The sequence below is a fragment of the Oncorhynchus gorbuscha genome, linkage group LG01 (genome assembly GCF_021184085.1).
Source record: "Oncorhynchus gorbuscha isolate QuinsamMale2020 ecotype Even-year linkage group LG01, OgorEven_v1.0, whole genome shotgun sequence".
In the NCBI taxonomy this organism is placed as follows: Eukaryota; Metazoa; Chordata; class Actinopteri; order Salmoniformes; family Salmonidae; genus Oncorhynchus; species Oncorhynchus gorbuscha.
In genome coordinates this window covers 35825001-35840195 of record NC_060173.1, presented here as the reverse complement: position 1 = coordinate 35840195, position 15195 = coordinate 35825001, and the positions used below count along the sequence as shown (strand labels likewise).

The following is a 15195-nucleotide window of genomic DNA, read 5'->3' as shown; positions in this document are numbered from 1 at the left end:
AGATACAGAACCTGCTGGTTGTCTGTTCAACCTGATAATTATTATAATTAACAGCACCCACCTGGTGTCCAGGGTCTAAATCAGTCCCTGATTAGAGGGGAACAATGAAAAAAAACTGTGTGGAACCTGAGTTCGGGGTACAGAGTTGAGTTTGCGGGACCTTGGTCTATACCACAAAGTAGAAAAAGCTGCGGAATGTGTAACATGTTAAATATAGAGTTCCTGTAGTACTGAAAAGACTACACACAACGCTAATGCCTTTAGTGGAGAGGAAATCGAAGACTAATAGCACCATAGTGTGCTCAGAGTAACTTTGTCATAACAAGCCCATTCTCTCCACCTCAAACCAATCCTCTTACACGGATCTTTAAAAATACTAAACCTTATGCAAGAGAACCTGCTGGAGGTCACCTAGAACAGTGGTTATCAATCTGGGGTGCATATTATTATTGTCATGCTGAAAGACCTTTCCACAGTATTTAAAAAGTTTCCTAGACTAAAATTCTCTTTGCATTCATTCAATTCCTAAAATAGCCTACAAATCTTCACAAACAACTATAACCTGTTGTAAAACAGTAGAGGGCGCCAAATAAGTCCTGTGTGCCAATGCCACACGAGGGCTGCGATCAGCACGTTTTTACGTTCTGGGACGTTCAATTTCAGAAATGGTGCTGTACTTTACGATCAGTTGAAAAACGGGGCGGGGTTGTGGTTTGGGGAACGCTGTCAGCGGGGTTGTGGTTTGGGGAACGCTGTCAGTATGGCCACTGCCCTTTATAGACATCACTCATTGCTTCAAGCCACACCCACCAAACGTACCTCAAAAGTCTGTTCAAGACAGTTTTGGTAAACGTGTCGTTCAGTACAAACCGTTCAGCAAACGTTCAAGCGAACTGAACGCACCTCAGTACACAGGGCCAACAGTGACTCAACCGAACAACATGAAGCACCTACTGAGATTCCGTCAAACAACCAATTATAACATTTAGATCTGAAATAATATTCACCTCAAGAGCACATCACAACCTATACAATTTGTCAGTCCAAACATAATTTAACTAATGTATGTAAACAATGACAAAACCATGCCCTGATTCATTGAAAACACTCCACATTATTAGTGATCTAACCAAATATTCCATATTCATGCTGTACTTTAGCTTGAAAAATTTACATGCAACTAAAAAAAGATTATTCAATTTAAATTGAATTTCATAAGGAAACCAGAACAAATCACTGCAACGTGTATTTATTTAACTGTAAATCTTACATCATAAACACAGCAAATTACACAAGGGAGTAAACCGGTCTATGCCCCACATTGCATTAGTTAAATTTGCCATGATGGAATGTGCAGTACCCTGAATAGTCTATAGGGGGTACCTAATTCCAGATCAAATCCACAGTCAAGACGACCTTGAATGGTTCAGACATGGAGTCGGCTGCTAGAATAGAACGAAGGAAATCAATTTCTTCATTTGAAGCCATGCTTTAATACCATTGTTTAGTCACTTATGATACATAATTTCTGTAGTTAAATGAATACAATTAATAACTACAGGGTAAATTAGGAAAGCTTATAATAAATATGATATATCTTATTAATAATTAAATGTTTATATAAGCATTCAGATAAGAAAAAAGGGGGGAAGGATTTGAATAAGTTCTTATTGTGATATCAAAAGGTATTGGATTGTGATATTAAAAATGTATTGTAATGTATCCAACACTCAGTCACCCAGCAACAAATGCTCAAACCCCTTCCTCTAGTGAGAATGTAGCTGCTGCTGACTAAGCAAGCGCATGAGTGGGTGACTCCCTCCATTTAGTTAGGTCACACATGGGCGGGACAAAAAATGTAACTGAACTACTACAGGCTGGTGGGTCGCTAGGTGAGGAATGAGCCAATCCCAGCTCAAAAGACAAGCCCCTGACCTTTGAAACACTTCCTGTTCCCGTTCCTGTAGTTCTGAGCATACAGTTCTAATGCAGAAAGTCAGTCTATGCAGCACAAAGCAAGAGCCATTTTGTGACTTAAAAGTGGACTCCACTTCATGCAACACATTTTAAAAGAACATTTAATAGTGATCTGCTCTCACAGTGCATCTTGCTTCTATGTGCTTGAAAATAATCTTCTATCAGTACAAGAGCAGTCAAAAGTGTGGTAGATTAGGATTTTTTAGGACAGACAAACTGTGCATGTTACTAAAATGGCTGCCAACAGGACAGCAAATGCACTTGCACAGCATTTCTTGGTTGACAGCATGCCTTCATGTCATGTTTTTCTGACCCATTATCAATTACATTCAGGACTAGGGGCAGTTAGCTGAAAAGTTTGCATTTGACAAAATCTATAACAAATGTAATGCTTATTTCTTGAGCAACCCAACCAGGCCTGTAGTTGAAGCATTCATGAAAGCCTATGGTTGTAGTAGATGTCAGTGACATCTGACAAGTTACAAAAACTGGCCAAAATGTCAAAATATAGGCCATGTAATAGATGAAAAATATGAGGTTGGCCCTATTAGGCTTTAATTATGATATGCAGTCACCAATTATACATTGGCCTACACATGACATTAGTAACTTCCATGACTTAAGTCTAAAACTATCATTGGTAGACCAGAGGTGTGAGCAATGTGCACTTACCATCCCCCAGAGTATGAAATTATTTAAATATGACGGAAAACTATATTGTCAGAGCTCATGTTAAACTCAAGACTACCATTAGATTATGCAAGCAAGAATGATTATTTGACAGTACAGACATGACTATCTTCCACATGGCATCAAAATAAACTGAGCACATGAGGTCCTTTAAGAAGATGTAACACTTTTTATTGATGATGAAATTACATTGTTTTGTGTTCCTTCTGTTTCCAACACAGAGATAATACATTTCAAACATTTGAATCCCAACTTTAGATTATACCTTTATCTGTAAAATAAAATAAATGCTTAAGTCCATGAGACCATGAAAACATCTGCAATACATGATGTTTACCATCTTGGCACTTAGCTTCTGATACCATGGAACAACTATTAGCCTAAGAGGAACTCATAATCACCAACACAGTTGATGTTGTACAAACTTCTAGTGCACAAGCACAGCTGAATTAAAAGGGTTATTGAGCATTAAATCAGAATAAGCTGTCCTATAAGATCTAAAATGTAGTTGGAGCATTACCACATAGTTCATAGTCAACAATAATCAATTAGTGAACACCCAAGGTGTGCAAAATTCAACATGTCAATGGTTAGTCAGATGTGTGGACGTGATGATCCCTTCAGAAAAATAGAGATTCATTGATGCCAATAATAATCCTGAATTAAATGGAAAAAGGCATCAATAACAATTGTTTCCCCATATAAGTTAACGTGAATAGACACTTTCAGTATAAACCTAATTGAATAAATATTTGAAATGGCTATACATAACAAACATGTTGTAAAAGTGAAACAAAACATTAAATGTACAAGAGGACTGACTATCAGTGAAACTAATATTGAGCTTCCCTTTCTTGCTGAGAAACACATGAAATTCTGAGAACAAGATATCCAGGAGGTAAATAGATCAACAGGCCAAATAGAAACTAAAATATTGTGAACATTCAGTCAAGAGTGATTGTATGGCCTACTATACATTAAACAGTTCTCATTAAAACAATAGTTTATGATTTAGGCTACCAAAATGACTAAGTTAACATATGTTTTAGTAGTCAACTGTTTTAAATGAAGACAAAGGTGTCTTTAAAACTTAAACAGCATAACGTTAGTTGTCTATGCAGATGAAACAAATGACAATGCGCATAAGATATTAATTTGAATATTCCCCTCAGCCCCATATGTTAACATTAGTAAATTAGAGGTTTCAAATGTTTAAAAAAGAATAAGGATTGTATGTTCAAATGGTGCAATGCAGTATCGACTAATAAGACAAGGTCATATTACAATGTAACAACACATATTGATATCATGCATTTGTTCTTGGGGAAGAAGCCATAAACTTCTAGTTTGTATACATGTGGGTAAAGATGTAATTCAAAGAGCCTTAAAGTTCAGTATTTAGTGTACCAAATGCTAAGAAAAATTAGGGTGTGGCTATTAAAAACCAAGGTCATTGACTTGAAACGGGTACAAATCGGGACAACTTAAGTAGCAAATATGTTCACAGGAGATCAACCATGCTTGTCAAGGTAAACAATCAAGACAGATGTCAAAAAAGTGAAAATATAGATCGTACCTTGATGCGTTGCTTTGAGTCGAACCTTCATCTTCTTGCTTTTTATTCTTATTCTTCATCGTCGTTTTATCTTGAAAACGTTTGATTTGATGATCTTATGTCCTGGTATTGACTGTCGAAAGTTAGAGGGATGGACCATTATAAAACTCCCATAAGATTGTTTTTGCTCAGAGGACAGTAAAAACCTTCACGTTATGAAATAAGCCATCAGCATTGTGTCTGACGTTTAAAACTGGCATTATTTATATTACTATATACATTATCTATTAATAAATGACAACTGATGACATCCTGTGATTTAAAAAAAGCCAAGTGTTGAGTGTATTTCAATTAGATTCACCGATCGAGCCACATGCACAAATTCTAACTGCGTCACCAAACAAAGAACGCCTAAACTGTGATAAATGAAAAAAGAATCGATTGTAGGTAGGTATTATAAAACGTCAACATACCTATTCCATGTACAGGAAGGTATAATGAAGTTAGATTCACATCCGCAAAAGCAGACTTTAATACTTATGACATAAAAATTAAAATAAATGCAATTTAAAAAGGTTGAATGAAAATAAACAGGCACAAAAGAACTAAATGTTGTTAATAGGATAATGAAACCTCACAAAAGTGATACTGAGACGAAATGCTAGAGCTCTTCACAGAGCACACTAAAAATGGAGGGGCGCCATGGCTGCCAAACCTAGGCAGAGAAAACAACGACTCGCGCATACACGCTGCAAAACGGATCTACACGACGAAAAACGCATTAAATACCGCAGAAAACCTAATTCACTGTTCACTATAGTAACACGTTTTCTTTTAAGTAAAACAAATATTAATAGCGCGTCATATTCGAGCTTGATTTCATGAAAAAGAAAAGGTCTGACGAAAGCCCAGTTAATTGTTCCCTTTCCCAAGGCTCATCCGCCATCTAGAGCTCCTTCCTAGCTCTGAAAGCTTTGCCTTTGATTGACGTTATTTCCATTTACCCCACACTCAGGTGATGTCCAAAAGTCCCACCCCCTTAATTTTGTATAAAAACGGCAAAACTATATTACATTTTTATATATTTTTAATTTAGTTTCTTCACGTCAAGAGGATATAATTTGACAAATGTAGATACATATTGGAAAAAAATGGGTTTAAAGTAGAACGATAATATTTAAAACAGAGACCCATCACTTCCTGTTCAGACAGGAAATAAGACTTCAGGAGCCATTTTAGACGCAAACAACCTTGGACACCATTTCAGTTCTTGCCAAAAGCTCTGTTTTAACTCTTTGTATTATGTAGAGCTGCAGTGTATAACTTTTATTGGTTTAATTAATAGTCTGGATTAGCCAGCCACTTCACCATGGACTGCATCAATCACAATAAGCCATACGCTTTAACTTCAGTATTTAAAAAAAATCTAATCACGCAAATCAGATTTTGTGGACAGAAGTCCTACCTAGAGTGTATAAATGGTACCCAAAGTGTGTGATGTAATTAACTTGAAAGGAAATTATCCCACCAGGGATGTAGTGTTACACAAAGGTAAGTTGCTCAGCAATGCTTGAGATGGAGACAAGTAAATGTAAACACTTCAGCAAAAAACTTTAGCGTAATAGGTGTGTGAAGATTCCCCAAATAAAAAGTTGCGTAAACTGCGTTATTTGCGTTTACCTTCTACTACATCCATCGATCCTATGTAAAGGTAGTAATTACTAGCTAGCACTATTTATGTAATTTAAAATTGTATCCCTTCCACTGACTGGAGGCATTAAGAAGCCCAAGAAAATACCAGACAGGTCATTACATTTTTGTGAAATTGATTCAAAGTTTGTATTTAGAATTTTCACATTTAGAAAATAGACAATATAGTCTGGTAACAATCTTGGGTAGCATATTGACCAATGAAAGAGTCAGAATTGTGAAAAAAAAAAACGTTTTATTTAATATAAATAACAGCGCATTAGGAAATCACAGAAGTAGAAAAGTACTCTAATTGAATGCAGTAAAAGCAACTATTACAATAGCCTATTCAAACAACTGAGTCCAAAAAATCCCCAGCACAAGAGTCCATGTGAAAGTTTAAGTAATTCCAATTGACACAGTCAAATAAAATCCAGAAAAATCCAAGCAGTCAGCTTTTCAAAAATCCAATTAGCTCCCAAATCCCAGTCGCCATCTTGATGACAAAGCAGTTGTCTCCACTTCAATGTCCAGTAGAATTGGGTCTTTAATGGAATTAAGAAAAAGATGAAATGAGTAAAAAAAAAATATATATATATATATATTACATTTAATTAATTATTAACTATTGTCCAAACCCATCAGGTGGATTTTTTTTGGACCAAAATAGCATTAATAACTCCAAAAGATTCCAATTCTGAATAGCTAGCTAAAAGTCAAGTTGGTAATGAAACCCAGAAGTTTAAAATGTCTGTACATTACTGCAGTATGTGGTAACAAATATCGCAATTCGAATCAATGAAAAAAATATTATAATAATAAAAATATATCTAAGAGCATTAAGGGCTGAATCCTTGCTCCCCATACATATAACATGTAATTTGCAAACAGATTGGACATAAATATTTCAGAATTCTGACCTATTTGCCCAAATGGCATTGTGTGCCTTTTATCACTTTTAAAACAGTACTCTAATTGAATGCAGAGATGCTCATGCTTTTCAAACATGAACCGAAGACAATGAAGTGAATAAATATATGGAATACTAAAAGTAATGCAAGTGTTCTAGTATGAACCTCAAAACTATCTGAACTGGGAAAGTCGGGAGTACAACGACTATTTCCTACGTGGGAGCTTGTTGTGATCGGTTTTGGATGTCGGAAACTCGTAATGATGGCGATTCAGGGAGCTTTACAGAAGTATCCCAATCCTGAGTTTCCGATAATTCCGAGAGCACATGAACATAGCATTATGCAATTCAATAGCAACCATTCAACACATTTTAGAGTTGAACAATTGGAAACAAAAGACAAAACAGGAAATACAACAAAATTGCATGCACAAGTAAAAGCTAAGCAAATGGAATGTTCTAGCACATCTGTTAATTGAAACATATGACCATTCACTATAACTTATATTTGAATGTGGATCATGTAAATTAGTTATTTCTCAAAATTAGAAAAACGAATTATGCCATGGTTTGTGATCTACTTCTGGAATTGCACCATGCTCTTTAGATGTTACCAATTAATTTGATAACATTAACTTGATACGGTTTATTATTATTTTTCTGTCAGGCTAGGCAAAACTACTTAAACTGTCCATTAGGGGGCCCACCAGAATCACATTGAGTACACGTTGGCATGAGTTAATCTCATAATCTTGCAAAATTCCTTTTCCAACACTTTTAGACAACTGACATTGCTGAACCATTACGGTTGATTCTAAACTATTGCAGCTTGATTTGTAAACAAAACACAAAACTACAAAAATAATAATCATGCATGAGCTAAACTGCACAAAATATGCTAAATGTGCTTCCTCTGCATGCACCCTGCCTCCAGAATTTCCAAACATGACCAGCAGAGATTCACCAAGGAAGAGATCAAATCTACATGTGGTATGAGAATAAAACCATCTTTTTCTCAAAATGGATTACACATTCATATGGTTACACATTCATATGGTCCGACCCAAGATGTCATTTCTTGACCAGCAGGTGACAACAAAGTTCGTTTTTGGAGGATCCTGCCAAGAAAACTGAGTTTCCGTTGAACATTTAGTTTGCCATTATCATTCAGTGGACAGTAGGGCCATGCACAGAAATCCATTAGTAGAGGTGGGTTGGGTCTAATTAATACAGACTTAGTCCCCGTTTCATATTTTACTAAAGAAAAGAGACTGGATTGTTTTATTATTTAACTAGGCAAGTCAGTTAAGAACAAATTCTTATTTACAATGGCGGCCTACCGGGGAACAGTGCCGCTGATCTGCCTTTTCAGGGGCAGAATGACAAGATTTTTACCTTGAAAGCTCGGGGATTCGATCCAGCAACCTTTTGTTACTGGCCCAATACTCTAACCACTAGGCTACCTGCCGCCCCAAATGTATCACAGAAGACAGTGTGGCCTAAGTGTAACAGTTTCACTATTTTCTAACATTGTTGGAAAAGTCAAACATAATGGTAGTAGTATCTAGGTTACTTTATTATACCAGATGAGACAATAAGAGTACTATAGAATAATAGTCTATGCATTGTCAGAATTAACTGACCTTACCATAGAGATGAAGTGAAAACATTTTTTATGATTAAGTTTGTTAAAAGAAAAGAGACTAAAGGATAGATTTGGGCAGTTGTGAATAATCATAGTACATGATGGGCTGGCATATGTCACAGGCATGAAAATAATCTGTGAATATTTGAAAGATTGAGGAACTCTTAAAGAAGCTATCAAGAATGAATGGAAACTTTCAGCTACAAGGGAAAATATGCTGCTTCTCGGGGGAGTATGGGCATATTTTATGCAAATTGTTTTTTTAAAGGGGAGGAGTCTGTCTTTAATTATTGTGATATGATAAAATTCCCTTTACAAGGCTTCTTATACCAAAAGGGATAGATGAGCAACTTTAAACTGATTTAGCTAAAGTGTTCTAACTTTCACCGGAATACACATCTTTCAATAATACTGGAAGATGAGGTACAATTCCAAGGTGGGAGATCTCTGTTGATCTCAATTGTTTACAATCATTGCTCTAAATTATATATAACTGGGAACCCTACTACCATTACCAATAAATAGACCTACCTCTGGATTGTTATTTGCGCTAAAGATCACAACCTTTACTTAAATATTATGCAACAGAGGTAAAAAATGTTCAATTGATTTAGTACAGTATTGAAAGTGTTATAGCAGATATTTGAAGAAACATTCCATTTGTTACAGCACAGATAAAAAGACATGGACTTACACATAGCTGTCTTCTTATTTCATTGGGAGGGAATGACAGTTCAGGCCTTGATTCTGTTAGGGATAAGAGGTGAAATTAGGTGACCAACAAATACAACAGACCATGAGTTGTGGTCAACTCTGGAATTAATTTCAAATCTAGCTTGGATTAAGTCAATGCAAACCAAAGATATGTTCCCCAAAATGTCACCTCTGAAATTATCAGGTTTATTGGAGCTATGCTGTATACGCCGGTCAAGCAGTGTCAGCTAGCAAAAAAATATTGGGTTTCCAACTTTTTATTATTTTACATTTAGATGACTCGCCAAGATGAAATGACTAAATTCTGCAACCCCAGTTTACGAGTTATGACATATTACTTTTCACCTTTTGAAACACAATTTAAAGATTCATAAAATATATGAATTGTGTATTATCACAATAATTATGATAAAAATGTATTGTTATGAACAGAATATTAAAATGGCATCTTCTTGATTGTTAATGTAGCTAATTTGACCATCTGTCAACATTAGCAAGCTAGCTACTTTTTTATAGCCATTTTGGCTAGCTTATTTGCTAGCATCTTAGTATAAAACTTACTACTCATCTCATTCATCCCGACTTCTAAAGAACATCAGGCTTAAGTCATATAGCAACTTCAACAACTTGTAAATACTAGTTTCCAACGAGCACTTGAACGGAGACTTTCATGATCATACGTTTTAGGCCTAGGCATGATTGAGTTGAGCCAGACGAATAGGCATATTTTAAAAATACCTGTAATTTGCTGTGTTCTTTAATTGTCTGAGATCATACATTTACCCATTACCTAGCTAGCTATTGTTCCCTTCTGATGTATGGATGTCAGTTACAGTTATCCCCAAAAGGATAAACAGCACTTTTTGCAAGCACTTAACGTTAACAGAGACCTTGTGCACTGGATGTAACCATATGCATCCAGAATCAAATTTCGAAAATAAGTCACAAATCGCAAACGTAACAGGAACCCTCTCAGCTTTGAAGCAACGTCATGTTAGCATCACGAGCTAAACGTAAGTGAATTATGTTGCCCTCTTGTGGTCGTAACGAGCATAACAGTGCCGGCAAGTGTTCCCTTATACATTTTTTTTAACTGACAAATCATATGAACTCTTTCTTGTTATATTGTCACGATACCATTATAAGAAAGTAACAAAGCAAAGGAAATAAAACATGAAGCAGACTACATTTCTTGAGGAAAATGACTGACGCCACCCAGAGTCACATTAGTTTATTTTGCAAGCTACAGAACACAATATTTGTCAAAAGTAGGTTAAGGAGCTTAGAGTTAAGTCTGCATTGTGTTTTCATTTTTGCCAAGGAAAATCTGGTATTGTAGTATCGAGATACTGGTATCGTGACTACTTGTGTTTATTTTGTTCTTCTTTCAAATATTGAACGGGCGCAGAATAATGCCAAGTGTGTACATAATGCAAATGTTTTGTTACAATGTACTCGTTTTAAGATACAAGGTTTATTAAACACTTCCATATCATCTTTCACATTAAACATTTTATTTCCCTCTTTTTTTGTTATTGTGCGTCATGCATTTAATGTTAAATGTGTCATGCAGTCTGGTTTTATTATCTGCTCAGTCTTTAATTAAAAGGAAACATTTTATACTTACAAGTCTTGGTCATTCCAATCCCCCTAGTCATAAATATGGTCGACCATCCGGATGACAAACCTTTAAAAAGACAAATACAAAAGTGAAAATAGGCCAACAGCCCAACCTATTGGTAAGTCTTATATGACAGTAAGCAGAATCATACTCGCTTAATTAAACACTCATGATTAAATCATTAATATGCATAAAATACCCTCACAAACTTACATTTTTTCAAATATCAAAACATTGGTATTCTTCTTTCAGCCCATTTTTCTAACTTCAATGGTTCCTGAAATAAATCAAATAGGAGAATGGATTATCATAACATGTCAGATTAACACAATTATATAATGTCACTAAATATGGCAGAATGCCATCAAATTATCTGATAGAGATTCTACACATCTTTACAGAATTGTATATTCAAATATGTTACTACAAATGCTACAGAGGCAACCATTTACATGACTTTAAGCGGGTAAAAAAGAAAATCTACTATCTACCCATAATTAATTGTTGATATAAAACCATTTGTATTAAGGCAACTGATCTGCATTTACACATTTCAAATGCATGCATGTCAAAAAAAATACTATACATTCATCATGAAAAACATAAATATGCATTGTGGCCATTGATCCAATTACTTGTGTGTGTGTATCAAAATCGAGACAATTTGTAAGAATTGTTATTGGAATACTAAGATTAATATTATTATTTTTTAAACCAATTTATGACCATCATATAGACGATCTATACATCTTTTTTAAATCTAGTATCTCTAAACAGTAAGACTTTTAGACTTTCTCAGCCCCAGAGACCTTTATGTTAAGCTTTAATTAAGGTGATAACACAGCATCAATTTGATTACATTAAATATCTATGAAACCAATCTCATCCTCACTGTATGACCATATTTCAATAATCTGGCCAGGACAGCATAAGCTTTTGTGCCTTGGAAAAGGGTGCATTTATAAATAATTATTCTATGAATTGTGATAAAGTGAATAGTTTTGTATTCGTCAAGTGTGAAAAAAACTAAAGTTACTCCCAAATCTCATCTTCATAACAGCTAGAAACAATAACCTAAAAACGATGTATGACATTTTCAGTGGCTTTTATTTCCATTCTGTACCACAACGAGTTAAAAGGCAACACCCTATTTTACATTTTCGAAAAATAGCTTATATATGCTCCTCAAGACATGGCAGTTTAATTTGAACATAATAAACCTTTTGTGTTATATGTATAGAAAGTACATACAGAACAGTATCGAACATATTGATTTACCTTAATTTTAATTAATTATTAATTGCTGTTCAAATTAGGCATAACGTAATATTTTGGCTAACTACCTGTCTGGAATGTTTTTCAACAAGTAACTCCTAAACCTGGCAATAAAGCCTTTTTTAATATATATATTTTTAAAATTAATTGTTGTATGGAAAAACATCGACATTCACTCATAATATATTATCTCTTGAAATCACAATAAAATGATTCATACTTTCATCTTACTCTCGACCCACTCAAATAAAACATGTATGTTAAGGTGTACTCAATTTAGTTAAATTTTCCTCTGTCCATTTCAGACAAGGGCATATGCCCTTTCAAGGACAAAGCACATTTTAAATGCGTAGGTTCTAGAACTCGAAAGTGTACCCAATCATATAGGTTTCTTTATATTTGACTTAGGCTAACACAACACATTGTTTTATACTCATCCCACGAATTACAATTTCAACCGCACCGACATCCAGTCTGAAAATCGTTTTTCCTTTTCATTCTTGGCAGGGGACCCCACCATGGCCATTTTTACAACAGACTATCGAACCCTCGCTCTTACCACCATATTGCCACATCTTCTAACCGCGCCTTTACAGGGGAAAACTGTGTTTTTCTTTCAGATACTTACCCATATGTGAGACGGGCGCTATCCCTTGTCTTCTACCACGCGGCCGCCGCATTTCTTTCTGATTTTCGTATTTTATCGGGAACTTCTCCCTGACAGTTGTGCTTCTCTCTGCCATGCTGTGCTGTGCTGTGGGCTCGTCTCTTCGGTCTGTCCTTCCCACTACGTCTGCCTGAACTGTTATCCTGTTCAATACAGCTCTGCCCCCTCTTTTTCAACATAAGCGCATACAACTTCCTCTGAAACACACCAGCATCCTGGGTAGCAGAGCCTCTGCGCGGAAGGTTTACATTATTACAATTAATATATTAATTGAAGTCAATATGCAACATTGTGCTCAACGTTTTGAAATGCATCTAATGTTAGTTACAAGGAGGAAGGATACATTGTTGCAAGATTCCCCTACAATACCCAATTATGTATTCTCAAAGGGTTATTTATGTATGTTATGCATTTAAATACACCTTTTGTGTGCCTCCTAAGAAATGTGTTTATGAAGACCATTTAAAGGCAAGATATAAACAAACTTCAGTAGTGAAATAATCTGTAGTTTTGAATATCAAACAGTTTTGTTTTAATTCCTCCTGTCCTGTATATTTCACTAAACATTTCAGCAGACACTTATTACATCACGTGTTGCATAGCCCTATATTCACCTCAATAATTATTGAACAGTGCATTGACCATATTATAATCTCTTGCATACAGACATAACTGAATAATTCATGGATAGACTGTAACTGCATTGCTTTGCAAGAAGCAGCAATAACATAAACGCCATTTTGAATGTCCTGTTCAGTGTTCAGTCCTTGGTACTCCACCCCCATCACCAACCAATAAGATGAAAGCCAGAATCGCTCTTGCTGTTTTGCAGTGGAAGATTTTCTTTAAAAAGAACCACAGCCTAGCAACAAGCGCTGTAAGCCCTCCCTGCTTGGGAGGATCACTGATCTCGCCAGACTGAATAACCCCCCAAAAACATTGTATAAATCATGCTTTATACTATTAGATAGTGATCATCCCAAAGAGAGGAGGAGGAGATAGGGTGTGCAGGTCAATAGTATTGTAATCAGACCAGAATTATCTTTGCAATGGAAAAACAAAAGGGTGCCAGATGAGCTTGAGGTAGAAGTTACACGTCGCTACAGATCTTGGATCAGATTACCTTACCAAACCCTAACCTTAATAACTAGGGGAAGAACAATCAGATCCTGTATCAGTGGTTAAGGATAGTAGCGGTGCGTTGGTGAAATCACTTGGGAAGCCAGAAAAAAAGGCATATTACAACATTTTGGTTGCAATAATTGCGTTGTTTGCTCTATTACCTGGTAATTCATATGCCTTGCGACCATGATTTTTAAGTGATAATGCCAGAGAAGCCAGGGTTTGGAGGATATATTGACACAGGTGTTGTTAGGCCCAAGAAAAAGTTGGCTACGAGGACATTATCACTTTCATACAACGGGTTACCAACATATTCTAATAACGATTTACATATTTTCAAGAAAAATATTATTTTTATTCATTCTATTTCATCCTTACACAAGATAAAGTCTTGACACAAATCTAGAGTTGCTACCCAAGCCGGCTGGTCGTTCGTTCTATCGGTTTGGTTGCCAGAGACACGACCAAGTCTTTTTGTTCTGCATCTTATGGACGCAACCCTGTCATTCGTTGTAAATGTTCTATTGCCATACTGGCTAGCAACAATCACCTCCCTTGCTTGCTAGCTAGCCAACTAACAGTGCAGCCAGAATAACAACAAAGTAGCTGCATTCGCATAAGGTGTTTTCTAGTGACATTTATTTGGATACATCCATAACAATCAGCTAATGAGGCGCTATTTCACCTGGCATAGAAAATGTGCTCTCTCGTCAAGACACTGTTGTTTAGAGGAGCTAGCCAACAACACAGCTAACATAATCACTTCTGAAGCTGGAAAGACTGCAAACTAGCTGCACTTTGTTTAGTTTGATCTGTTTTCTATCCATAAAAATTGATGCTGATTCATGATTTTGACTGGCTGAGAAAAGCTGCCTGCCTGTCTCATCCCAACTACCCACATTTTCACTACTATTCAACAGCTGGAGATCGAATTTGAATATTGAAACAATGTTGCAAATGTCAGAGAGACATACAGCAAGGTTTATATAAATCTCCGCTGTTGAAAACTAAATGTTAGTCTAAAAGAAATGTGAGATAATATCTAGATGCTTTTTATAGTGGCGATCAAGTTTATAAATTGCCTGGCTGAGCTGAAGACATAGCTGATTGGCAGACAAATGGAACAGAGTAAATAGGCATTTTAATGTCATAGATGTAGCCAGAGTTAATGTGGTTTAACCAATCAGCCTCAGACCCACCCGTTGTATAAATAGGATTAAAGGCCGAGACAATAAGATGACAGTGGCAGAATAAATTCAACCACACCTTTGTTTTATAACAAATCGGAAAGCAACCTCTGTCCGGTTTAGTTCACAAAGCATATTGCATG

At 35.8% G+C, this 15195-nt stretch overlaps 1 protein-coding gene across 4 annotated transcripts in view; it reads right to left on the bottom strand.

Moving 5' to 3' along the window:
* LOC124036616 (chromodomain-helicase-DNA-binding protein 2-like) overlaps positions 1–14433 on the bottom strand; it is a 38677-nt gene extending 24244 nt beyond the window's left edge. The window contains exons 1-6 of one of the 4 annotated variants that reach the window (XM_046351427.1): positions 12705–14411; positions 11015–11078; positions 10808–10867; positions 9161–9213; positions 4696–6456; positions 4244–4355 (exon numbers count right to left, since the gene is read on the bottom strand). In XM_046351427.1, the coding sequence (XP_046207383.1) occupies positions 4244–4302 (59 nt within the window). In that variant the 5' untranslated portion in view covers positions 4303–4355; positions 4696–6456; positions 9161–9213; ... (1 more) ...; positions 11015–11078; positions 12705–14411. Of the gene's footprint in view, positions 1–4243; positions 9214–10807; positions 10868–11014; positions 11079–12704 lie in introns of all 4 variants that reach the window. The other 3 variants (XM_046351448.1, XM_046351439.1, XM_046351434.1) reach the window with 3 other exon arrangements.
* Between the last annotated feature and the right edge of the window lie 762 nt (positions 14434–15195).